The 27,882-nt window shown below is 40.0% G+C and overlaps 1 protein-coding gene across 1 annotated transcript in view; it reads right to left on the bottom strand.

Moving 5' to 3' along the window:
- LOC103295193 (kininogen-2-like) overlaps positions 1-23,190 on the bottom strand; it is a 37,233-nt gene extending 14,043 nt beyond the window's left edge. Inside the window, 7 exon segments of the mRNA XM_054711496.1 lie at positions 2,729-2,889; positions 3,758-3,842; positions 13,675-13,782; positions 14,878-15,050; positions 18,533-18,617; positions 20,146-20,256; positions 22,996-23,190. Coding sequence (XP_054567471.1) covers positions 2,729-2,889; positions 3,758-3,842; positions 13,675-13,782; positions 14,878-15,050; positions 18,533-18,617; positions 20,146-20,256; positions 22,996-23,190 — 918 coding nt within the window.
- Between the last annotated feature and the right edge of the window lie 4,692 nt (positions 23,191-27,882).

The following is a 27,882-nucleotide window of genomic DNA, read 5'->3' as shown; positions in this document are numbered from 1 at the left end:
CAGTGTTGTTTTCTGTACTTTTTTATAAGACATCTGACAACAGAATCTATAGTCAATTTTATGGCCTCTTTTTTTCCCACTGAATATTTTAACACAAGGCATTTCCCACATCAAGAACTCCTCACAAAGATGCTTTAAAATTGCTCTTTGGTACTCTATTTTAAGAATATGCCAGACATTATTTGATCATTTCTATATTATTGATTGTTTTGACAGTTTACCATGTTGTCTTTTATAGTTAAAGCTACAATGAATATAATTGTCTATAAAGACACTATTTTAAATTTCTAGACCTTCAATTATTGAGCCAAAAGTATGAATTGTTATAAGTGAAGTTCCCCTCCCCCAACATCAGATTATGTTGGTTTGCTGAAACAGTTTGGTTCCATTTTGATTATTTTTGTTGGTTCTATTTTGTTTACATTTAGAGAGGCCAGTTTTGAGGGTTATAATAGGAATCTGCCCGTGAATAGATTACTCATACGTCGTTAGAGTTGGAAGAATTTTGGGCTCTTCTCACCCAGCCACTCATTTTACAGATGGGGCCACAAAGACTGAGTAAGTCTGAATGACAGCCTGGGGTTACCCAGGACATGAGGGCTGGGACTCTGGTAGAACTGGGTCTCCTGACCCCCAGACTAGGACGCTCCTTATCTATTGACAGGGCATGGGAGGAAAGATGAAGCCCTCGAGGGCACATTTGTGGGCTGGAAGGACACATAGGCAGGGGGGAAGTGACATGGAGGTGAGAGTGTGAAGAGAGTCTGGGTGATGATAGACTGACATGTGGCTGATACAAAGGCACTAAGTGATGCTACAACAAGAAACGACTCTAGAAAGGCAGAGAATAAGAGTAGCTTTTCCTTGTCCAACTTTTTATTAATTATCCTAGAGGCCCAGTGCACAAAATTTGTGCACCGGGGGGTGGTCGGTGTCCCTCAGCCCAGCCTGCACCCTCTCCAATCTGGGACCCCTCGAGGGATGTTTGACTGCCTTTTTAGGCCTGATTCCGGTAGGGCCTAAATGGGCAGTCAGACATCCCTCTCACAATCCAGAACTGCTGGCCCCCAACTGCTCACCTGCCTGCTTTCCTGATTGCCCCTAACTGCTTCTGCCTGCCAGCCTTATCACCCCTTAACCACTCCCCTGCCAGCCTGATTGATGCCTAACTGCTCCCCTGCCAGGCTAATTGCCCCTAATTGCATTCCCCTGCAGGTTTGGTCACCCCTAAGTGCCGTCCCTGAAGGCCTGAGTCCCCCCCAACTGCCGTTCCCTGCAGGCCCAGTTGTCCCCAACTTCCCTCCTCTGCTGGCCTGATCAACCCTAACTGCCCTCCCTTACAGGCTTGATCACCAGCAACTGCCCTCCCTTGCACGCCTGGTCCCTCCCAACTGCCCTTCCCTGCTGGCCTGATTGCCCACAACTGCCCTCCCTTGCAGGCCTGGTCTTTCCCAATACCCCTCCCCTGCTGGCCATCTTGTGGTGGCCATCTTGTGTCCACATGGGGGCAGCCATCTTTGACCACATGGGGGCAGCCATCTTGTGTGTTGGAGTGATGGTCAATCTGCATATTACTCTTTTATTAGATAGGATAGAGGCCTGGTGCACAGGTGGAGGCCGGCTGGTTTGCCCTGAGGGGTATCCCAGATCAGGGTGGGGGTTCCCTTGGGGCATGGGGTGGCCTGGGCGAGGGGCCTATGGTGGTTTGCAGGCTGACCACGCCCCCTGCCCCCGGCGACCCAAGCGCAAGCCCTGGTATCTGGGATTTATTTATCTTCTATAATTGAAACTTTGTAGCCTTGAGCGGAGGCCAGGGCTGGCCAGGGAGGCAGGGAAGCTTTGCTTCCTCCATTGCCAGGGAAACCCAAGCCTCCTGCTTGCTGAAACTCAGTGGCACAGCTATTTTGGTTGGGTTAATTTGCATACTCACTCCTGATTGGATGGTGGGTGTGGCTTGTGGGTGTAGCAGAGTGATGGTTAATTTGCATGTTTCTGTTTTATTAGTGTAGGTAATAGTTGCTTGAATTTATATAACACTTTAAAGTTTGAGAAGATAATGAATTGACATATATTATCTCTCTTTTTGTGTTCCATTTATTTATGCATTCACTGGTTGCTTCTTGTATGTGTCCTGACTGGGGATCGAACCTGCAACCTTGGTATATAGGGACAATGCTCTAACCAACTAAGCTACCCGGCCAAGGCTTGACATACACTAAGTGGCCAGATTATTATGATCTCTGAACACATAATAATCTGGCCACTCAGTGTATATCCTATATAATAAAAGGCTAATATGCAAATTGTCCCCTCGACCAGGAGTTCGACCAGCAGGCAGGCTGGCCAACCGTCCATGTCCCCTCTCCCTGGTCAGGCTGGCCAGACCCCACCCATGCACTAATTCATGCACCACGCCTCTAATATATGTATATATATATACATATATACACTGAGTGGCCAGATTATTATGCATTCAGAGATCATAATAATCTGGCCACTCATGTATATTATTTTATTTGAGTCTCACCCCAGTCCTTTACAGACAGAAAATGGAATGTTCTACATGACTTGTCCAAGATCACATAGCAAGCATGTAGTGAGGTTGAGACTTGACATTCAATTCCTTTTACCAGGTATTCTATTTCCCAACCCAAGATCAGTGGCAATATTAGTAAGCAGTTTGCACATAGACTATAATGTCACTATTTTTGTAGCTTAATTTACAGACCTGTGATGTTGCTCTGTGCACAATGTCAATCTTGAAATAGAAAGTTGCATTATTCTCTGCATTAAGCTTTGTAATGGAATGAGTCAGAGCCTCCTTCAGATTTGGATGGTCGACAGGCATCTCTGAGGGGCAGCCAAAGCAACCTAAAGTAAAATCCTCACCTGAAAGAAGAATCAGGTTTTAAGTCAGTGTGTACTCTGAAGGAGCAGTCTAGCCTAGTACCTCTCCTGCACATTGTCCAGCACTCATTTATAGAGGGCCATGTGTAGCCTCAAGGCCAGTAGTGCCTGAGTAGAGGTTGTCTGTATGACCTTCACCTTACTGCCTGTCCTCTTTTCCTCTCCTCAGAGCCAAGAGTATTTAGCAAAACCTTCCATCAGAAGGTGTTATTTAGTACACCTTCAATATCAATGTGCTGCACTGTTCCTAAGTTTTTGCATTTTTGAAAGAAAGTATACAAAAGCAACGCTTAATTTAAAGGAATGATTCTCTGGTGAGAAAATTTTAAGTCCTCTGATTCTGGTGAGCAGGGAGCTTCAATGATGCTTCTCACTGTGGAATGTATGCAAACATCTTCCAAGTATGAGAAAAGCCAACTCTTGGTATAAGAAACACTGGCTTGACCATAAACTTGCACTATCTCACTTTTCCCCATTATAATATGCAGGAGGAAAAAAATTTAATTGAAAGGATTTTATTCTGAGTGATTAAATAGGAGATACCGCTTCCCCAATTTATAAAACCTTATGTAGTGACATCTTATACACAAGGAAGATCAGCAGACATTGCATCTAGAGATCAGCTTTGCTCAAAGAACATCAATCTTTCCTTCTGTCACCATATTCCCTCTGGCCACTGGCAGAGCAGTCCCAACTGCATCAGCTACAACTCAGCTGTGCAGAAACGGGGTAAAGCTGTAATGGTTGTTGATTATATCGTTGCACCTAAAGCACAATTCCTATAAAAACACTAGCCAGTTGTTTGGGATCAACATGTACTAGTAGAGCACAAACATATATTATCGCATACCTGATAAAATCTCACACTTCTGTGAGAAGGAAGCAATTCTTAGCTGAGGATCCATGTATGCAAGATCTGTACATTCACTGGTATCCTAGTTTTTCAAAAGTAAATAAATTTAAAAAGGTTTTTAAGAATTTTTAAAGTAAACAACTGGTAAAATTAAATATAGGATGTTGACTTTACATACAAAACAAAACAAAATATAATCCTACTGCAAAAGAGAGAATAAGAAACAATCAGGTATTATTATCAACAATACATGAAATAAGATGACAAGAATACCTAGTATAGAAATAATAATCATAAAGCCCAGCCAGCATGGCTCAGTGGTTGAGAGTCAACCTATGAACCAGGGGGTCACGGTTCGTTTTCCAGAAAGGTATATGCCCAGGTTGCAGGCTTGATCCCTAGTGTAGGGTGTGCAGGAGGCAGCTGATCAATGGTTCTCTCACTCAATGATGTTTCTATCTCTCTCGCCCTTTCCCTTCCTCTCTGAAATCAATAAAAATATATTTAAAAAATAATATATTTGAATGGGTAAAATTTCTTTTAGAAAGACAAAGAATTCCAGACCAGCCCGTGTGGCTCTGTGTTTGAACATCAACCCAGGAACCAAGAGGTCACGTTTAGATTTCCTGGTCAGGGCACACACCCAGAGTGGGTTGTGCAGGAGGCAGCTGATTGATGATGTTCTTCTCTCATTGATATTTCTATCTCTCTATCACTCTCCCATTCTCTCTTTCTAAAAATCAATAAAAACATTTTTGAAAAGAGGAAGGCAAAGACTTCCGTATTGAGTTTAAAACAAAATTAATATATTACATTTTCAAGAATAATGTCTTGTAATATAAAAGATAAAAGTAGATTAAACATAATGGATGACCAAAACTATATGAAGCAAATATAAACAGAAAAAGGATCTAGAGTATTATTAATACTGGACAAAGTAAAATTCAAGGTAACAAAAAAGCTCATGATGGTAGTAAAGAAGATAATTTTATTTTTATAAAGATATAGTCTAGAAGCATAGAGTTAAAATACAAAAACAAATAAACAAGAAACTACCTACTGGGAAATCTAAACACATTTGCCTAAATAGTCAGGGTCTTCTTTGGATAAAGAAAAATATAAAAAACAAAATGAGAAAACTGAGAATTTTATAGAATGTTGACAGAGCAGCACTTGGAATTAAACTCATGGCTTTATATTCTTTCGTAATTTAAAAAGAGAGAGGCAAGAAACAAACAACACAACCTCAAACTGAGCTAACTTTGAGGTTGTTAAGAAATCAGGAAGTTAGAAAAAGGAAAAGAATAATAAATAGCATTAAACAAAACAAAAAAGATGGATACAATAAAGGAAAACTGATGAACTAGAAAACAGAAAGCACTAGCATTAGTAAATAAATCCAAATGGTCATTCTTGGGATAAGAAAAAAAAAAAAATCAAATGCAAAAAAAAAAAAAAAGCATTATAGCAAAGGAAGCTAAAAATATAAGAGAATAATTATGAACAAGTGTATGCTACTTTAAATCCCAGTGAAATGGATTCTTTTCTGGAAAACTATAAATAACCAACGCTGACATAAACACAAGAACAAATTTGAATGGACCAGTAACTGAAGAACAGAGAATGCTATCATTACTCTCAACTTCCATTCCTTTTCTCACCTCCAAACAACATAGATGTTTTATAGATGAATAATTTTTAAAATTAAAGAAACATTTAGTTCCTTACTATGTAAACTATTTCTGAATATAGAAAATAGTGGCACACTACCCAAGTCAAAAAATAGTGGCTAACCACCTAACCAAAAAATAGAAGGCAGCAGGAAAAGAGGAAGACCAAATATGACATGGACTGACTCCATAAAAGAAGCCACAGAATGAGTCTACAGGTGCTCAACAGAGCTGTTGAGGTCAAGACAGTGTGGCCATCACTCATCATAGGGTCAGCAGGAGTCAGACCTGACTCAACTGCATGTAACACATACCCAATTCATTTTAGAAAACTATAATCTGGATACCAAAACCTGAAAAAATAGAATGCACACACAACCACACACAGAAAACTGTCAAACCACTTTCACTTATAAATAAAAATGTAGAGTTCTTAAACTAAAAATAAAATCCAAATGCACATTTAAAGAATAATGAACACTAGGCAAATAGAGTTTATGAATCTAGAGGTTACTATTAGGAAAGTTGTCAAAACAACATAAAAGATTAAATTAGAAATACGTAACATGATATTTCAATACATATTTAAAGCATTGACTAAATTCTAACACAAATTCCTTTTTTATCTTAAATTAAAAAAATTGTTGGGGGGTGACATTGGTTAATTATATAGGTTTCAAGTGTATAATTCTATAATACATCATTTGTATATTGTATTGAGTGTTTACTACCCAAAGTCAAGTCTCCTTCCATCATCACTTATAACCCCCTTTATCTTCTACTTTCCCCCACCTCCTTTCTCTCTAGTAATCTGTGTCTGTGAGTTTTTGGAGTTTTGTTTTTTTTGCTTAATTCTTTCATCTTTCTCACCTAACCGCACAACTTGTCTTCCCTCTGACAGCTGTCAGTCTGTTCTCTGTATCTATGAGTATGTTAACACCAATTTCTTATTTAAAAACAAAACAAACTTCTTTAAAAGCAGAAATGTAAGGATGCTTCTTTAATATGACAAGAATGCCTACCTGGAACCCATAGCAAATATTATAAATAAATTGTAGAGGCTTTCCCAATAAAATCAGGAGTGAAACACAAATATGTGTGGAATATCTATGGAAATTTGGTCAATTCATTGAGACACAGAACAAAAATGAGCATTGGAAAAGAGGCAATAAAATAATATCTTATTTTATACCTAGAACAATCAAAAGAATGAATGCAAAATTGTTAGATTTAAACAGAGCTCACTCGCTGAATATAAGGTGAAGATGTCTAAATTGATACATTTATATAAAAATAATATTAAAAAGAATAAAATAAAATAAAAACAAAATTTAACTTTTCAGAACAATAACCAAAAATAAACAAACAAAAAAACACACCCCTACAACACCTAGAAATAACTCCAGTGAGCAATGTTCTGGATATATAAATAAAATCACACAATTTTAGAAGTTTAAAATAAAACTTGACTAAGTATAGATGTATGCCAAGTTCTTGACTGAAAAGACAAAATATAGTACATACATCAATTCTATTTAAATTAATTTAAATACATTTTTATTGATTTCAGAGAGGAAGGGAGAGGGAGAGAGAGTTAGAAACATCAATGATGAGAGAGACTCATAGATTGGCTGCCTCCTGCACACTCCCTACTGGGGATTGAGCCCACAACCTGAGCATGTGCCCTTGACCAGAATCGAACTTGAGACCCTTCAGTCCACAGGCCAACATTCTATCCACTGAGCCAAACTGACCAGGGCTCCTTAAATTAATTTAGAAATGTAATGCAATTCCAATCTATATGACAACGTAAGTTTTTCTTACAAACTTATTCTAAGGTATGTTTTGAAGTTATAAACACTAGAATAATAAATCACAAATTTAAACCTATTGTTAAAACATGGCAGTACAAATATAAAGAACAGGTTTTTCATAAGAAACTATTAAGGGATTAAGGTTGTCACAAATTTATGTATAAAGGAAGAATGTTGAGATATCTGGTTATCCTCTTGAAAAAAGCCTCAATTTAGAGATCTCAAATGATACATTAAAATTAATTCCAGATGGGTTCAAAAGCTATATTTAAAAATACTGACTAGACAAACTAGGGAAAAAAGATGACTACTGAGTGAATAGTGGAAGAATTCAAAAGGAACATGTTAGTAGATATGGTCACCAATAAGCAAAATCTGTTGGTAAGTCAGAATACCATAATGAAAACTAAAAAATGAACAACTGAGAAAATATGACAAAATACTAATATCTTTAATATAGGAATACTCTATTTCAAATCATTAAGATTTATCCCAAAGAGAAATGAACCAAGGATATGGAAAACAATTCATAAGTTCAATCCATAAATTTCTAACACATTTCTATTTATGAAAATGAGAATATATAGCAAATACAGAAATAGCTTTATTCTCAAGAATGTTTGTTGAGTTATTAATGATAATAAAAATGGAAATAATTCAAATGTCTAACTATAGTAAAGTAATTAAAAAAACAATCTATGGTATCTTTAATAGGATATTATACAGTTATTTAAAATAAATTTTATCAAGAGTTTTAATGATGGAGAAAAATTCTTAGGTGAGAAAAATGCAGCATGTGAGCCTGGCTGGCATGGCTCAGTGGTTGAGCATTGAGCTATGAACCAGTAGGTCACTGTTTGATTTCTCGTCATGGCACATGCCCGGGGTGTGGGCTTGATCCCCAGTGTAGGGGGTGCAATGTTTCTATCTCTCTCTCCCTCTCCCTTCCTCTCTGAAATCAATAAAACTATTTTTTAAATGCAGCATGTAAAATAATGACAAATATTAACAGACAAAAAAAAATAACACCTCACCAAATTGTCTATATCTCCTCCACCCCATCACCCCAAAAAAAGATAAGAGGGAAATATACTAATATATCCTTGGGTATTTGGACAATAATAATATTAAACCACATACCCAAAGTTTGTGGTTTAATATTATTATTGTTTTCTATGTATCTGTATTGCCTTCTGCATTGGAAATGTTTATTTCCAATAAGGAGATATATATATATATATATATATATATATATATATATATATATATATATATATATAATAAATGTCACAGTTGTTACATATACAAGGAATACCACACTTATAATACCTTAATTTTGGATGAGGTGATGGATACTGGCAGTAGCTCTGAGGTTCTCAATTCTATTAGCGTATTTGATTCACCTAGAAGCTTTTAGTTTATTCTGACTCTAGAGACTCACCCTGCACCTAATTAGAATGACTGGGGAATGGCCTAGGAGTAGTTACTAGTATTTTTAAAGCTGGCAATGTGATTCTAATATACAGTATGGCCTGAGAACTATTTATGAAACTCTAAGTCAGTGCTTTTCCAACCTTAAAGTGCAAATAACTCACCTGAGAATCTTAACATGCAGATTCAGTAGGTGTGGGTGGAGTTCAAGATTTGGCTTTTCTAATAAGCTCCCTGGTGATGCTGATGCTGCTGGTTCAGGGACCAGACTTGGAATAGCAAGGCCTTCAGTCTTACCAGTTGTAGGCAAGAGAGTTCATTTATATTTTGTGTCCTTTAATTATGGTAACAATGTTATGAGATAGGTGCTATTACTCCTCAACATTTTAAAAATGAAGAAATGGAAGCTCAGAATTTATACCAGAAATCTGATTGGATTTGTGACTCCAATCAGCCCTGCATCTCTGTGTGTTGCAAAGATTAGGACTCAAAAGAACTGTTGGCCTAGAAAGAAACTCACTACAGACTGATTCATTTGCCTCTCAGCATAACCATTATGGTTTGTCTCATTTTTGGTTCTTATAAGTGTATTTCTTGTATCACATGATCTCACTCATCTAGGGGAAATAATGAACAACATAAACTGATGAACAAAAACAGACCCCGAGACAGGGAAGCATTGATCAGACTGTCAAACCTCAGAGGGTAGGTAGGGGAGGGTGGGGGAAAGGGGGAGAGATCCACTAAAGGACTTGTATGCATGCATATAAGCCTAACTAGTGGTCATGGACAACAGGGGGGTGGGGACATACGTGTGGAGGGGTTTGGGATGGGAATGGGGGGATGAGTACAATTATGTGATACCATAATCAATAAAGAAATTTTTAAAAAAGAACTAAATGGAGGCCTTACAAACAGATGCAAGGAGATTAAAGCTAGATAACATTTAAGCCTATATAATCTCAAATGGCTAACTAAAGAACTTAAAAAACAGAAGGTGTTAATAGATGCTTTAAAGGCCAGATGACTAAAAATAACAAAGTTAAATAGTAGCTAGAGCATACATTTTTAGAGTGTTTCTCTCTCTCTCTCTCTCTCTCTCTCTCTCTCTCTCTCTCTCTTCCATTTTACTATTATTTTTATTATGGTAAAATATATGTAACACAAAGTTTGCCATTTCAACCATTTTTAGATACATAACTCAGTGACATTAATTACATTATTCAACCATCACCAATATCTATTTCCAATAGTTTTCATCACCCAAACACAAATTCTGAACCTATTAAGCAATAAATTCCCATCCTCCCTCCCCCTAGCCCTTGGTAAACTCGATTCTACTTTTGCTTCTATGCATATGTTAGATATTTCATATAAGTGGAATCATACAATATTTGTCTTTTTATGTCTGGCTTCTTTCACTTAGCACAATGTTTTCAAGGTTCATCTATGTTGTAGATTGTGGCAGAATTTTATTTCTTTCTATGGCTAAAGAACATTCCATTGTTTTATATATACATCACATTTTGTTTTTCCACTCATCTGTTGATGGACACTTGGGTTGTTTCCACTTTTTGGCTATTGTGAATAATGTGGCATGTAAGTATCAGTTTGACTCCCTGTTTTTTTAATTCTTTTGGGTACATACCTCGGAGTGCAATTTCTGTGTCATATGGTAAATCTATGTTTAACTTTTTGAGGAACTACCAAAGTGTTTTCCACAGTGGATGCACAATTTTACATTCTCATCAGCAATAGACAAAAGTTTCAATTTTTCCACATCCTCCCCAATACTAGTTATTTTCCAATTTTTAAAAAATTATAGCCATCTTTTAGGTATGAAATGGCATCTCATTGTGGCTTCTTTTACACCCCCCTCGCCTGCAGCTAATTATATTGAGCATCTTTTCATGTGTTTAATGACTGTTTGTATATCTTCTTTAGAGAAATGTTTATTTTAAAGTCCTTTGCCCATTTGAAAATTAGGTTGATTGTCTTTTTGTTGTTGCATTATAGGAGTTATTTATATATTGATTATTTAATTCTTATCAGATATATGATGCAAATAATTTCTCCCATTTTCTGGGTTGTCTTTTCACTCTCTTAATAGTATCCTTTTAACTTTTCTCCTAATTATGAAATAAATACATGCTGGATTAGAAACATTGGCAAGTACTAAAGAGTTTCAAAAAGTATAAAGAATCAAAAAAAGGCACCCATACTTCCAACTGCAAGTTCACTATGTTTTATATTTTTGCATATTTTTTCATCATTTGATATTTTTTTATGAGTTTACTTGAGGCAAATTGACACCATATGACAGGGAGCAAGATCTAAAATGCACCCCTCCATCACTTTTTTTGTTGTTGTTCATCCTTACCTGAAGATATTTTTCCATTGACTTTAGAGAGAGTAGAAGAGAGAGGGAAAGACAGAGAGAAACATGGATGTGAGAGAAAAACATGAATTGGTTGCCTCATGCATGTGCCCTGAACAAGGGTCCGGCCTGGGCAAGGGAGGAGCTTGCAACCTAGTAATGTTCCCTTGACCAGAATTGAACCTGGGTCCCTTTGGTCCTCAGTCCGACGCTCTATCCATTGAACCAAGCCAGCCAGGGCCCCTCCATCACTTTTGATATTTACATTTACTTTATATATTTAAATTAATATGTATATACACTTTTATATATTTTTAACTTATCATATTATAACCATTTTACTAAGTCACTAAGAAATCTGTAAACATACTTTTAATGGCTGCATATATTCTACTATATGGATACCCTGTAAGTTATTTAAACATTCCCTAATGTTGAAACCATTTCCAATGTTTTTCTATTAATGATAATGCTGAAATTAATATCTTACTGTCTGGGTTTCTCATTTTCTTCCCACATAATGGAATTGTAGAAGTAGAATAACAGACTAAAGGGCTTGAAGCAATCCCTTGCTTAAAGTAGTTTTCTGCTAAAATCCTGGGATGGTCATTGTGCCTTAGGCATCTGCACATTCACTAACTACTGCCACCTTGTGATCCTCTCTTGTAACATAATTTTGGTTCTGATAAAGTGATGGAGGCTCAAGATGTGTTATCCTATCTAATAAAGACAGAATATGCAAATTGACCATCACACCACCACAAAGATGGCAGCGCCCAGTCCCCTCAGCCCCGCTGGAGATTACTATGGCAAGTGGACTGAGAAGGTTTTCAGCAAGTTTAAGAAGCAAGAGTGAGAAGCAAGGGTGAGAAGCAAGCCTTGGCAGGATCTAGGGAGAGTCGGTGGGCTCAGGGCTGCTGCCACCCGGCGAGGCCCTCAGAGTTCGGTTCTAAAACCACTGGGACCCGCTCCAGTGCAGGTTGGGGAGGAAGCGTCACTGCCCCCTGCCCAGTGCCAGGTCCCTGGTTAAGGAAGTGGGTCCAAGTCACAGCCATGGGGCCTGGCGGGGCAGTCTCACCCCAGACCATCGTGGCTGAGCTCTGGCGGGGGCAGCAAGCGCCTCCAGGATCACTGTCTGCCCCCGGGCCACCTGTGGACACCAATGGAGGAGGCACAGGTTGAACATTTTAATGAAAATGGGATGCCTGCGCCTGGCACTGCAGCACCCTGGTCCCTGGCAAGGAGAGGGCAGCGGGATTGGGGGCATAACCTTAGGACCCCGTTAGGAAGCATCGGGGCTCAGGAGGGGCTGGTAGCATAGGGCCCTGGTTGCAGGCTGACAGCAGGATAGACCCGAGGTGCCTCCAGTTGCCATCACCCACCCAGCACTGGGCCATGGGCACTCACTCCATAGCTCAGCCATAGGAGGCACCGGCCCCGGGATGTTTTTCCTGTTATCTGACTGGAAGTACAGGAGGCAGTTGAATTAGAGTCATGATTGTAATTTAATTTCTCCAAACTCAGAGCTATTTTCTTTCCAAATTCATCAGGGGTCAGGAAACATTCAAAGAACTGGGGAACCATTCCCAAATCAGAAGGGGAAGTCACAGGGTGTATACTATTGCTACAAATACAGTATTTCCTACTATTTACAACATATACAATGTAATGTATTAAATGCCTTCCTATTGCATGAAGTATGTATTCTCATAGAGTAATACTGGTAGATATGTTATAATTATGGCGGTATGTCATATCCTATCTATCTATACTAATAAAAGGGTAATATGCTCATTAGACTGGAGACCTTCTGGGAGACCTTCTGGACGTCCTTCCGGAAAAAGTCATGGTGGTGGGGTAGAGGCAGAGGCAGTTAGGGGTGATCAGGCCAGGAGGGGAGAAAGTTGGGGGTGATCAGGCTGGCGGGAGCTGGGGGGGACCGGCAGGTGGAGGTGAACAGGCCAGCAAGGGGGGAAGTTGGGGAGCCAGCAGGTCGGCAGTGTGGGGACAGTTGGGGGGGGGAGCAGGCTGGTGTGGGGGAGAAGTTGGGGGCGAGAAGGACAGTTGGGGATGAGCAGGCCAGCAGGAAGAGTGGTTAGGGGCAATCAGGCAGGCAGGCAGGTGAGTGCTTAGAAGCCAGTGGTTCCAATTTGCAAGAGGGTGCAAGCCAGGCTGAGGGATCCCCCCCACACACACACCGTGCTCGATTTTCATGCACCGGGGCACTAGTTAAAAATAAAGAAAGGAGAGGGGAGGGGAGAAAATAAGGAAAGGCAAGTTTGAACTTGAGGAGTGTCCTGTGCAGAGCTCAGGAGCACTGGGAAGGACCTTAAGCAGGTGGAGAAGGAAGGGAGACAGGAAAGTGTGTAGACATGGACAGACAAACTTGACACAGCATCATTTTATCTCAGGCCCTGGTTATATCTGTAAATGCTTATTGCCAGATGTACAGATCTTTTGATCAGGTAGGTAAGGCAGCTTCACTAGTGACATGGAGAATGTGGCTGTGCATGTCATCTAAAATCTTAGTGACTGAGTCTTCCTATGTAGCTGAGTATTCCCACACCTGTATACTGGACACCAAATGCTAATAACATTATAAATTGATTTTTGCCTACTTACACCATTGGGAAGAGCCTTGCAGTCTAGGGTTAAGACTTTAAAATTCTCTTTGGAACAATTAGTTTGCTCAATTAAGTAAGTAACTTCATAGTTCCATCCAGACACCATCTGAAACAATGTTGAAATGAATAGTTAAAGGGCATTTTAAACATTATTCACTGTGTTATGAAGAACTTAGAATACTTCCTGGCATATTGTAAGTATTCAAAAATATAAACTCTTATTACTAGGCAAAACTCTTGGCTGAATAAATATTGAGCACTTTATGACTCTCACACTCCTCAACACACACACACACACACTCCTACACACCTCAAAAAAAAAGCGCAATATATAGGTGGAGTTACTGTATTATCTTAAGAAAAACCTAGCAACATTTCCTCTGCCAGGCAACAGAAAAATAATGTCCTTTGGAATTTTGTGAAATATTAATAATACTCTTCTAGATGGTTAAAAACACTTTGGAGCTAGAATGGCCTTTACTGATAAGTTCTCAGGTTCCCAGACAGTCAGGCAGTACATTTTGTGCTGCTTTATCTAGTCCCACCCCGATAGCTGGCTATGAACATAATTGAGTAGAACAAGCTCTTGCATGAAGGGAAGTTGGATGGTCTGTTAAAAGCAGGGACTGTTACTGACTAAAGTAGATCCCTCATAATTAGACACTGAAATAGAAGGGACCCAGTCAACTGTCAGTAAAGACTTAGTCAACTGGGTCAATGAAAAGGCCAGATTTCCAAGTATTTACATTCTTTTAATGATATGAAAACTGTAATTTAGAGAGTACTCAGAAAGCCGTGACAACTGTTTGGGTACCATTTAATATTTTGGAGCCATGTTTAGCTAAGTGATGATGTAATTTTCTTAAAACCTTGAGGGTAGAATGATCTTTTCATCTCACCATCACTCAGAAAAACATGTATTTCTGACTACCCATTCATTAAAACCAACCTCAGAGCCAGGGGTCTGATTAGCCAAACTTTTGCCCTTTATATATTGCAGTATTCGAATCACTTTGACTCAAGAGAAAACTCTTTACCTCCTATGCCAGTCAGATGAGGACATAAAGAGCTCCCTCACCACCAGTCATGGAATCATAGGTTTTCTATTGACCAATGGTTTATTTCAGGCAATGAAACCCTAAACATAAAGGTCCAACAAATTTTAAACAATATTGTAGGAAATGAAAATTAAAACACAAACCTGTTTCTGTGCCCTTTTTACTTCTTTCAGAGCAAAGAGGTGGGAATGATCATTGTGGTTGTTAAAATGTTGAATAGCATGTCTCAGAACAGGGTCCAAGTCAGAGGGGACAGTCGTTATGGGGTGCACGCAGCCATAGCATTCATACTGGGAGGTCACCACAGGGCCCTCGGCTTGACAAAGAAAGAGTAGGCAAAGGGCAGCGTTAATGAGCAAAACCTGCATTCAGATACATTGTCCTAAATAAGTAAGATAATTTCCAAGACCCTGGAAAACAAACTTTCTAGTAAATTCTAGTACATATTATAAAAAAAACACAGAACTGTTTTTTTGTCAGAGGGGAAAAAACCTACCATTGACTTAGGAACATCTTATGTGCATACTATTGTGCATAATTATTTTAAATTTCTTTAAAATTTATTGTAAATTATAGAAATAATACATTAATTTATCCTCTTATAAAAAATAAAATGCTACAGATATAGAATTATTTATTTTTCAGTGTTAATTAAAGCTCCTTGACGCCTCACTGAGGATTTGATATGTTTTGTATCAATTCATTTCAACAAACATGTACATATTTTACTCCTGCTGTAATATGTCAGGTGCTGAGCTAGACTGTGTGGTTACGTTAACTTGTTAGTAATGGTCACTGTGGTGTGTTGGGGAGCACAGAGTCTTGGTTGGAAAGTTGTAAGGAGGACATTCTGATAAAAGGGAAGTGTTGCAAGGCCACACTCTCCCTACTGATTGTATCTAAAGAGAAAAACTGCAGTAAAAGGCTAACAAGGCAGGCAATGCAGGTTGTTCTGGCTGCTAGAGCCAGGAGCCCCTTAGTCTTCTCTTTCACAGTCAAACTGTGTCTGAGTAATCTGTTCATCTGTCATTCAGGGGCTGCTGGTCAGCCCTGGCAGTGGTGAAGGTGTTGGGCAAAGTTGAATGGGAGAGACAGAACTGCAGATGGATATTTCAAAATAATTCAGCAAGAGCTTGGAAAGGCAGAAGCCAAGAGTGAGCTCAAGAAAGACTTTCCTAAGGAGAAGAGACCTGAGCTAAGAAAGGTGTAAAGCAGTCAAGGTCACCTCGGCAACATAACGTGTGAGCCTGAGAAGAAGGAACAAAGGGAGGAATGGATCCTCAAGAAAGCAGGATGAGTCAGGGGCAGCATGTGGGATGTGGTGTATACTTTTTACCGGGGCTTAAAGCAGGAATCAGGGACTGGCGGTTGAGGTCTGGACAACTGGTAGAGAGCATCCTCTGCTGTGGAGCCCACGCCAGTCTCCAGAGGCCATGGGTTATGAGCTATATTCCAAGGGTCTTGGACTCCTTGGAGAACCTGATGAGCACTATGGCGCCCTCTTCAGGAAAATGCCAGTGCTCACAATGTTCTACATATAAACTAAGTGTCCAGATTATTATGATATCTGAATGCATAATAATCTGGCCACTTAGTATATATATATATATATATATATATTTATATATATATATATATATATGTATATATGAGGCCTGGTGCATGAATTCGTGCATGGGTGGGGTCTGGGACATAAGTGGTTGGTCAGCCTGCCTGCTGGTCGAACTCCTGGTAGGGGACAATTTGCATATTAGCCCTTTATTATATAGGATATACACTGAGTGGCCAGATTATTATGCATTCAGAGATCATAAAATCTGGCCCTCAGTGTAATTTCAGGGTGTGCAAAGACCCACTGAAGTGAATTAAGTGTGGTCAGCAGTAACGATGGGGTGCCACTGATGGGGTTTTAATAAAATAACGTAAAATATTAAAACCGGAGCAAGCTTGTATTAAGTTACCAAGTAATGTTTATAACAGATAGCCCTAACCCGCGGGTCAGTAGAGGCACACGCTGTAGAGGGGAAGTCATGAAGGCATCCTGGGCCCCTTTGCCTTGGGCTCTCACTGTCCGAGTGTGTAGGACCCAAACAGAAGCAGAAGCAACAGTGCTCTACAACAGTGTCCCTCAGTTGCGAGTAGGTCAACACAACTCCCCTTGCAGCTGTTTCTTGGCACTCACTCTATAAGCTTGTGTGTCAGAAAAAAGATTTGCTGGGTGACTATTCATAGCTTTCCTCACTGCTGTCCCCTTGCAGAAGGTATGTGGCATCAGGGCAGTGGACTAAGTTAACAAACTGGAGGGGACTTACCTGGGAAAGGAGAGTATTACTGATGGGAGAACAAATGATTAATGAACACAGAAGGGGGAGGGGGAAGAGAGTAGAGACCAGAGGCTAGTTTGCTGATCTTAGGGCAGCTCTGACTGGGGTAAGAGGAGAGATGAAGCAGTCTTTAGAGGGTGAGAGGAGTAGGGAAAGATGCAAATTCAGTTTTTCCAGGCGATGGAATGATTTTTCATCCTGCTCCAACATTTCTAGGGAGATTTAAAAAAATTTTTAAAAAGATTTTAAATTTTGAATTTTGAAACATATTGGCCAAAAAGGTTTCAGATAAGCGATTGTGGACCTAGTAGTAATTGTGGCAAAGAGCTTTTTCTCTCCTAGTATATAAGTGCTGTGTCCTGGATCATGTGAAAATTTGCTTATGAGCTAAAGTTCCTAAATTAAATAATAAAAGCTACTCAGAAAAAATACTTTTTTAAAAAAAAATTGTGATTTCTTTTCTGTTTTGGACTGTTTTTCTTTGAATGCCACTTCTTGCAATAACTGAAACTCAAGAAATACAGTTTTTGTGGGTTCCTTATGGATGGCTAAGGCCAGGATAGAACAATTGCTCCTCCACTGACGTTCATGAGTGTGGCTGAGGATGTTGTTCTGGAGCCTCATATACTAAAACCCTATCTTGCAAAAGGTCAGTTCTGGGTTGGCTTTTGTGATTGACATTCCCTAGATGTGCCCATTTTTCTGCACCCAGCCTCTGCCTCCAGAGGGAAGGAGCTAATAGTGGTTATATCTCTGCATGAGTTGCTCCATTTTTACAAGGTCTAGTATACCAACTCTGCTAATTGCAGCTATGGAATACTGGGCAAGATACATAACTCTGGTGGGCCTCGGCTTGTTTCCTCATTTGTAAAATGAGAACATTAACACTTGCCTCATAGAATTGTTGTGAGGATTAAATAAATCAACATATGTAAAATGATTAGCACTGTGGCTAGCAATAAGTGCTCAATAAATGTCAGATATGATTACTTTTATTCTGATGGTCATCAATGCATTCTTATGCTTGTAACTTCAAGCCTGCCATCTAGTTTCCATCTACAATAACCCTCTGCAGTGAGCATTACTGTGATCCCCTTTTAAGGAAAAGGGAAACCAAAAAGGTGAAGAGCTTTTGAAGGATTGCAGGCTGGATCTGACCTCAAAGCCTGTGCTTTTCTGGCTCTAGGACACCCCACAATTGCAGCATGTGGCATTGTTTTCTAGTCCTTTCCCAGGGCCTTAGCACACACCTAATCCAGCTCTGCTGTCCAGGGAGAGTCCAGGGGATGAATGGCAGAAGCCTGGCCCCACCGCTGGACACTGCCACCACAGACCCCACCCCGCCAAGGCTTCAAATGGCATTACACAGCCACCCACTGCCCTCTGGGAAGTGGTTTTGTCCAGGTTATGCTCCTGGCCCAACACGGAAATGGTTCATTTACCCCAGGACAGCGCCACCCTATATATCACCTACCTGGAGTAATGTGGCAGGTCTGGGTAGCTACGGAGAATTCCATATTCCATTTCTTCCCTATGGTAGCCGTGCATTCTCCTGTGGCCTAGAAAGAAAGAAAAAGGAGACCATTTATCTTAATCTTTCAGATGGAGAAGTGCACCTAGTGCTGTTGCTAAGTATGGCTTTTCTCTTATTTAAAACTTAAGATTCTATTCTAACAGAGTTTTGAGACACAAGAATGAATGTTTTTGTAGCCTAATCATTATTATTTACAAGTCATTGATATTCATGAGATGTCGGGAGGAGTGGCAGTGAAGATAGTGAGGTTTAAAATAATGTTATGTTTGGAGCAGAGGAGATATTTCTTTTTCACCAAGGTGAACACAGTGCCCTAAAACTAGCCTGCCAGACTCTCCTCTTACAGCTCAACTTCAGGGTTCAACTGCACAGAGAATGCGGAGTTTTTGATACCCTTGTAATAACCACTTATTAACTGAAAAGGAGCAAAGGGAAGGCCAAATAGACACATGCCCAGTAAAGTCTGGGTGACATACGGAAGGTACTTGTCTGTCAGTCACACCTGGGAACATAGTTGGTGTGGCCACTGCAAGCACGGGAAGATTTCAGTTATTAAACTCCTAAACGAAGGAGTTCTCTCTCTTGCCTTTCTTGTACACTGGGCTCCTGGCTCTCTTGTTGCAGGGGACAAACTCCCCTGCATGCACCCACATGGCCCACAGCCATATACTCTCCCCACCCCACATACACACACATACAATGGACTAATAGATGGGAACTAGCCTGATGCTGTGCCTGACCCAGCTCCACCATGGAATGGAAACTTGGGACATTGGTTTGGCTTTTGGCTCTGCTGAATCCCCAGCTGCACCTCTTTTAGGACTGGTTTAAGGGAAATGGCGCTTTAGAAATGCAGATATGAAATTCCACACAAATAAAGATCTCTCATCTTCCTGTGTGAGTCTTAGAAAATTCTTTTTCTCAAGATATTGTGAGGACCGGACCCCAACATCCTGTGGGGAAAGGGATCCCCCACTTCTCACCAGTGGACACCCCATTTCCACCAATAACATTTTCACACATTGAAGAGGTGAGTCCATGGACTGTGAAAAGAATGGTTTGCTTCCTGGCAGATACTGGCTGTTAGCCTCCTCAGGTAAGGCCAAACAACCAGCTGTGGTGTGGCAAACAGATGTTAGGCATTGGTTAAGATACCTTGTTTTTAAAACAAGGTCTTTTCATATGTATGTCCTTTCATCTTCCAATTTAGGTCAATTTTACCTCCCTTTTACAAGGGAGCCCATGGGTTAAAAGTGGTCAGCTAATTAGAGGCAGAGTAGAATTCCAACTCAGGTCTGCACAAATAAAGCACCCAGTTGGTCATAGGAGTCCCCTCTTCATGGGAGGGCTTTCTCCACATCTCATGGCTGGCCCCTCATGCCCTTTCTGTCTATGCAAGAACATAGACATCAGCCATTTTACTTTCTACACATTTGAGGGTTTATGTTCACCCCTCAGAAACAGGCTCAACAGTACTCATCACCCCCAGCACTAATAGAATAATTTGGCAGTCTCGATTGAGAAAACTGGAGGCTCTGGACCATCACACTTACAGCTTGTCCAGGTTCTTTGTAGTCACAGTCCTGCCAGATTTTGCCACTTTGAACAGGACAGTCGCCCTCCTTCATTTCGTACTTGACAGAATAAAATATGTCCTGGTCTTCCTGGAAAAAAAGCAATCAAAGATACATAGGGCTCATTCAATTGATAACAGCAGACCATTGGAAAGCGATCTGGTGCAGTTATGAATATTTGATATTGATTTAATTCAACAAGAGCAAAACATTTACTAAAAATACCAAATGTTATAAATACTTGGAAGAATGTTCATAATATATTTATAAACATGTATTTTCAAGTAACAAAGTAGTATATGAAGTATTAGCCTATTTTTGTGGAATCCAATTTACATGCCCATACATGATTTTTAAAGCCTGAACAGTTATGCAGCAAAGCTCTTAACATGTTGCTCTCAGTGGTGGGTGTAGGTTATCTTTTACTCTCTTCTTTAAACAAACATTCCTAAATTTTCTGAGGATTTTTTGAAAACAAATGTATATTCTTTTACAATTAGAAAACAAACCAACAAACCAGAGTATTTTCTTTATTTTTTTGAAAAAAAAAATGTTAACAGGTATCTCTGGACGAGGGGATATTATAGGTAATCTTAGTATTTTTATTTGGTTTGTTTTGTTTTCTATTTTTTTCTAACATGTCATAAAATAATAAATAAAACTTTTAAAGCTCAAAGGTTCTGAGTTAGATGAGCTTTTAGATGCAAAATCCTGGCATTTGGGAGCAGAAAGAGACCTGAGAGGTGATGTTGCCTCGTCCCTCACTTTGCAGGTGAGAGAAAGGAGGCCCAAGGAGAGAGGGCAGAGCTTAGGCAGCCTCCCACCTTGGAAAGGCAACGCCAACCCAGACCCGGGTCTCCTGAGTCCAGGGGCAGTGCTCTTTCAGAGCCTGCACTCCTCAGAGTATTTGCATCTGGGACAGGATGGAGTCAAACACGACAGTTCTGAGGTTCGTTTCAGGTCTCAGATTTTGGTAAAACAATAGGTGATAGTGATTCTGTGGACATTTTAGAGAAAAAAAAAAATACCCAACAACAACACATTTGCCACAGATGTCAGTCAGCCAATGATGACAACACCAGGACTCACATGACTACACTAGTTTGTAAAACAGAATGGCTCAATGTTACTTTAAAAAACAAACAAAAACAAAATCAAAAAGCCCACTTGGCTTTTTTCTTTATTCTCATCATGTCAAATGGATGGATTTTTTCTTCCACCTAAGTAAACTATCACACAGACATAGTGAAATTCATTTGAACAAACTATTAAAAGTTTGTATTTTTTAACTTTGCTTTTTTACCCTTTAAAAATAATTTGTTATCGTTTGCATGACACAAGACTTTTGATTTCAAAACAGGGTACATCAAAAAACAAAATATACCCCCTGTGTCCCATCTTTATTTTCACCAATGCAAGAAATCCTTCTGGAATATCAGCACATGGTTAAACAGGTATCAAACTACAGAATCTACAAGTTAACACATATTCTGTTATGGCAGAATAACCAAGAATTTGCCCCAAAGAAAGATTTTAATTTTCTAAATATGAAAGGGTCTAAGAGGATCCTATGCGAACAAACAAAAATCTCTTATGCCAGGTTTTTTAGGCTAAAGATGGATAACACACTGGCAGCTGAAGAAAGCTGAAACTATAAATGGATCCAAATTAAGAATTTCTACATTTCTTTAGAAGACAGAACCAGAATTTCTTTTTTAAAAATGATCCCGTGGAATGTCTTTGCTTCCATATTTACCTAATATTGTAACAGTAAAACAGACACAAGAACGTTGATGACAGCTCAACAATGCTGGATGCAGGATGTTTACATGTATACTTTTGTTTAAAAGTCCTACAGGTTTATTGACTAAGGCTGGACAGCAAGTCATGTGATCCTATTTGATGTGTGTGGTGAGAATGTTTAAAATCTAGCTCTTTAGCAAATTTCAAGTATATAATACAGTAGTATTAATTCTATTCACCATGCTGTACATTAGACCCCCAGGACCTACTCAACTTATTTTTTAAAATATATATTTATTGATTTCAAAGAGGAAGGGAAAAAGAGAGATAGAAACATCAATGATGAGAGAGAATCACTGATTCCTGCCGCCTGCACACCCCACACTAGGGATCAAGACTGCAACCCAGGCATGTGACTTGACCGGGAATTAAACCATCACCTACTGGTTCATAGGTTTACGTTCAACCATTGAACTAAGCAACCACGCTCATCTTATAACTGGAAGTTTGTACACTTGGCAAACACCTCCCCATTTCTCCCATCCCACATTCCCTGGCAACCACCATTCTACTTTCTGCTTCTGTTAAGTTTGACTTTTTTAGATTCCATTTATATGTGAGATTATACAGTATGTGTTAGACATACCCCCTTAAATACCTTCTCCCCTTTGAGGTCTGAAGGTCTTTATATTTTAGTTTAAGGCCAGTCACCCAGTAAATCCTCATGCTGTGGCCTGACTGAGTTCCTGGATTTTCCCACTCTTCATAGTCCCTTTCAAATGACTTCATCTACCTTTCTTTAATTTCAGCCTAGGATACCTGTCCTCTGATCACCCAGGAGGCCAACCTTGAAGGCTTGAGGACTAGACATACCCTTCCCAAGTCCCAGCCCAGAGAGTGGGGTTGGCCTTTTCTAAGAGCTGTAAGCCTCACTTTTAATTATCAGGTTTTCTTTTTGTGATGTGATGTGCCTGTGTGTGTGTGTGTGTGTGTGTGTGTGTGTGTGTGTGTGTGTGTGCGTGTTTCCTGGGTTCAAGTGGTAGCAAAAATCCCAAATGACCTCAAGGTTAAACACAACTCACTCACCGTCTTGTTGCCTTCGATTATGCGGTACAATACAAACTGGTTGCCACTTTTGCTTCCATCATTGTATTTCCTCAGAGCTGTGTCCACAGCCTCAAATACATCCTCATCATTGCAGTGAATTTCTTGCTGTTGGTCCTCTTGAGCAAAACTTGTTAGCAGTCTGGAACAAAGGAAAAGGATGGCAATTAACTTCATTATTTATCAGTCTCCCTCTGGGAGTTTCACCAAGAATTGGAAGCTAACTTGGAGGCTGATGTTAACTCTCTTCATCCTTTTATCTCTTCTGTCTCTCCTCTCTGCCTTAGCACTTTAGGTTACTGCTTGGCTTCCTGCCGCCCTCCACTATTTGCCCTATTACAAAAGGACAAATGGTTCTGCTGGATTATCCAAGCAGATCTCAGGCTGGTACATTACAACACTGGGTCATTGACCTGCTTGTTTGCATTAGGAAGGCATGTGTGAGCACATTTCCAGGAAAGTGTACAACTTTGTATAGCAAATCAGAGTACAGTCCAATAAAGGAGGAGAAAAAAATCAATATCAAGCAACTGTTATTACCTTTCCCAAAAGACTTTCCCAAAGCTATTTATGAAGTCACTACATGTGACAACAAATGCAACCATGATCAGACACCTTTCAATAAAATTTCTTTGCACTCCTGGAGAGCCCATGCACAGGGACATAGTGAGTGCAGGGAGTCTCACACCAGGACAGTGGCGTGACTGAAAATAAAAAATGGGCATCCTATCTGTTCTCTGGCCAAGCCAGCCTCTCTCCACTCAACTGGATCTGCTGTAGAAAGGAAAATGTTCCCCAGGGTGGAGGAGACAGGGGAGAAACTTAAGGAGAGATGGGTTGAGTGAAGCTCACTTACCCTGTCCTTCCTTCTTGTTTCTGGTTGGGTGGATTTTATAGGGGTCTTTTATTCACCAAGCCTAAGTGACCTTTCAGATCAAGTTAGACTATTCAGCTAGAGGAGGTCTAAAGGTAGGTTAAAAATATGGGCTAGTAGATGTTTTCCTTCAAGTGTTACACTCTTCCCCCCAAAAAAGATGTTTGACTTCTTTGTTGGTGATCGGGTACCTAGCTTGGCAAGCCAATCTCCCTGGGAGCCCCTGGAAAAGAGGGATCCATGGGGGCTGAATGATGGCCTTGTAGCAGAGTGGCAGGAGCATGAGCTTGGCAGTAAGCCCAACCTTGATTCCCATCCAGCTCTGCTACTTAACTGCTATGTGATCCTGAGCAAATCAGGGTCATTATAGCCTTTCTGAGCCTCCATTTCCTCAACTGGAAAAGTGAAAAATCATAATATCTTATGAGGTTTTCTGAGAAGAAATGAGATAATACATGTGCAGAGCCTGGTAATTAGTTAATAAAAATTATATCTAATATTAGGGCTGTTTGGTTAAGAATCCCTGACTTACTGCAGCAGTTTCAGGTGTGTGATGATGGCAGAAGGTAGATTCTAGTGTGTTTGTGACAGGGCCAGGGGGTGGTGGGAGATGTAGGAAATGAAATTAAAGATGAAAAGGCCTTGGGTAAGTTCTTAGACTTGAAAGAAAGAGGGACCCACAAAGATGGAGAAGCTGAGGGTGAGAGAGGGAGGAGATGACTGATGTGCACGGTCCAGGAGGAGTTGGAAAGGAGCACAGGGCTGATCAGGGTGGGTGTTTCAAGTGAAGATTTAGAAACAGGACTTGCCAGTGTATACAGGTGGAATAATAAACAGGAAAGCATGTGACTTTGGAGGAGGCTGATCTAGGTTCTAATCCCAGGCCCAATTTCCTGACTATAACAAACACTTTTTAGCTATCGTGTAATAAAACAAATCTGGAAAAGGAGCAATCGATGGTATCTTGTCGAAATCTCTAGTACAATGTAAGCTCCCTAGAGTAGGGATTGTTTCTTACCCCATTATTCAGCTGCAGCAACTGTGTTTGCACATTATAAATGCATTCAATGGACATGAATTGAGGACATTCAATCCCATGTTTTCCAGGTACTATTTTCAATAACTCAGGCAATATTTGTAAAAGTATTTTATAAATTAGAAAACACAACTGAAATGCTCCTGTGAATTATTGAGTTACGCATTTTTTTTTTTTTTTTTTTTTTTTTTGTCTTCTTGGATTTCACCTTTTTTTACTCTGCTTCTAAGCAACCAACCCCTGTTTTCATGCCTCTGGAGGAATGTGATTCTGCAGAGCAGACATTTGGCTGGAGCCTCCCTGGTTTTTTACAGCTGGTGACTATTCTTACTGGCTGTTATACCTGCTCTGTTGGTCAGCGCTGGTGTCATTTTGGTTATTAAATATTATTAACTATTTTGGGTATCATCGTGTGGTTTCATGAAATGACATCTCAGTGTACTCTAGGGAGAAAGGGGAAATGTGCTGCCACCATCACCTTTTTATACAAAAGGAAAATGGGGCTTAAAGAGGTATAATGGCTTTCTTAGGAACTTATAATCAATAAATTGTAGAACTGGGATTAGAACCCAGATGGGCCTTCTTTAAAGTCACATGCTTTTCTATTTATTATACTGCCTGAATCCATTGCCACATTCCAGTTTTATTAATAAACTCATGGCCCTGTACACGAATTCATGCACATTGAAATGGAATTAATTAGAAGAAATATTTTAATATCACTATTTGCCCTTTATAAGTGTCAGAGATTAAAGTAAATTAGAAAAATATATATAAAAGTATATATAAATTTCTTAATAAATAAACAATAACAACAACAAACACATGCTATAAAAACAACAAAAACATGATATAAAAACAACAAAAACATGATATAAACACAACATTGATACGGCTGATTCTGTGAGTGATGGGGCTCCCGCAACCCTGCTGTCTGGGTCCTGGGTGTGGGTATCCGGCTTCCTCCTCCCTCCTGTGAGAGTCTGGGCTGGCACCCGCGGAGACACAGCAGCAGCGCCCACGGAAATGCAAAGTCAAGCCCCCACCTGAGCCAGCAGGGATGCAGCGCCAAATCACTGCTCTGAGAAACCCAGAATCAGTCCTGAGTGTGGGTATCCAGCTCCCTCCTCATTCTTGTCAGAGTCTGGGCCAGCGCCCGCGGGGAAGCAGCCTCAGGTCCGTGCCCACCCACACACGCCTGCAGTGCATGCAGCCTCCTGGTGATCGGTCATTAAGGCGTGAGGGCATCACGACCACAGGCTATTTATATATAGGACAATTGACATACATCCCAGTGTAAGTTTAAGGTGTTCCGCATGATTCTTTGATTTACGTATCTTTTGAAATGATTACAATAGTTTTAGTTAATATAAACCTTCTCATGTAGATATAATAAGAAAAGATTTCTTCTTGTGATGAGAACTCTTAGGATCTACTCTCTGAGCATCTTTCCTATATATCATGCAGCAGGGTTAACTATAGTCACCATTCTGTAAATTTCACCTTAGTCCTCACTTCTTTTAAAACTAGAAGTTTGCATCTTTTGATCACCTTCCTCCAAGTTCTGTTTCTGACTCTTCACTTGAAGCACCCACTGTGATCAGCCTTGGACTCCTTTCCACTCCTCCTGGACCACGCACATCAGTCATCTCCCACCCTCAGCTTCTGCATCTTGTGGGTCCCTCTCTCTTCCCAGCCCAATACCTTACCCAAGACTCTTTCACCCTTAGTTTCTTTTTCTTTCTCTCCCTTCCCCATTAGAATCTACTGCTGCCACCACCACACACCTGAAACTGCCTCAGTAAATCAGATAGAATCCAAAGTTTTATTAGCTTGAGTGTAAATGCTTGAACCATTTTGGGAAGAAGGAAAAAGATAGAAAATTCAAATATGAAAAAATGTCCCCTGGTCTCAAAAATGAATAAAGAAAAATTTCTGAGACTGGAACAGCCCCTAACATGGGAGAAGGTATGACAAGAACAGAGGAGTCTGGGAATCTGGAAGCAGAGGACACTTATGCCATGCTTTCTGGACTTATAGCCTGAAAGACAGCAAGATCCCAGAGGTAGATGAATATGGTATTCCTGGCCGTCATGTTCATCAGCAGTCTTAGACAGAATCCTGCACCCCCAGTTTGATTACGAAGAAGCAGATACACTAGACACAAAGACTGATGTGAACAGGGTAGTAAGCATCCCTTAGCAGGGGGACCTAGTGAACCAGTGATGAAGTATCAGACCTTCTTCTCATGCCCACCATCCAAACACCTGGGACTGTGTGAGATTCTTGAACTATGGCATAACTTTGTGTGGGGAGCAGCAGGGTGGAGAAACTATAAGAAGGACTGAGGTTAAGTTTTCTATTATCCCAGCTGGATGGCAACATGAAATATAAATTAATGTTTTGAAAATAAAGTATTTCTGGTGCACTTGAATTTATGGTCATGATTCATGTCTATGAACTTCTTTTATAAAAAATAAATATTTATTGTTCAGATTATTACAATTCTTCCTCTTTTTTCCCCCCATAGCTCCCCTCCACCCGGTTCCCTCCCCACCCTCTGCCCTTACCCACCCCGCGCCCCATTGTCCACATACATAGGTGTACGAATTATTTCCAGTCTCTTCCCACACCCCCACACCCCTCACCCCTGAGTATTGTCAGTCCACTCCCTTTCTATGCCTCTGATTCTATTATATTCACCAGTTTATTCTGTTCATTGGATTTTTTATTCACTTGACTTTTACTTTATTTTTTTTTCTTTTTTATTTTTTATTTTTATTGATTTTTTACAGAGAGGAAGAGAGAGGGATAGAGAGTTAGAAACATCGATGAGAGAGAATCATCGATCAGCTGCCTCTTGCACATCCCCTACTGGGGATGTGCCCGCAACCAAGGTACATGCCCTTGACCGGAATCGAACCTGGGACCTTTCAGTCCGCAGGCCGACGCTCTATCC

Source organism: Eptesicus fuscus, chromosome 3 (assembly GCF_027574615.1).
Source record: "Eptesicus fuscus isolate TK198812 chromosome 3, DD_ASM_mEF_20220401, whole genome shotgun sequence".
In the NCBI taxonomy this organism is placed as follows: domain Eukaryota; kingdom Metazoa; phylum Chordata; class Mammalia; order Chiroptera; family Vespertilionidae; genus Eptesicus; species Eptesicus fuscus.
Note: the sequence above shows the minus strand (reverse complement) of the source record. Positions and strands in the feature narration are given on the sequence as shown.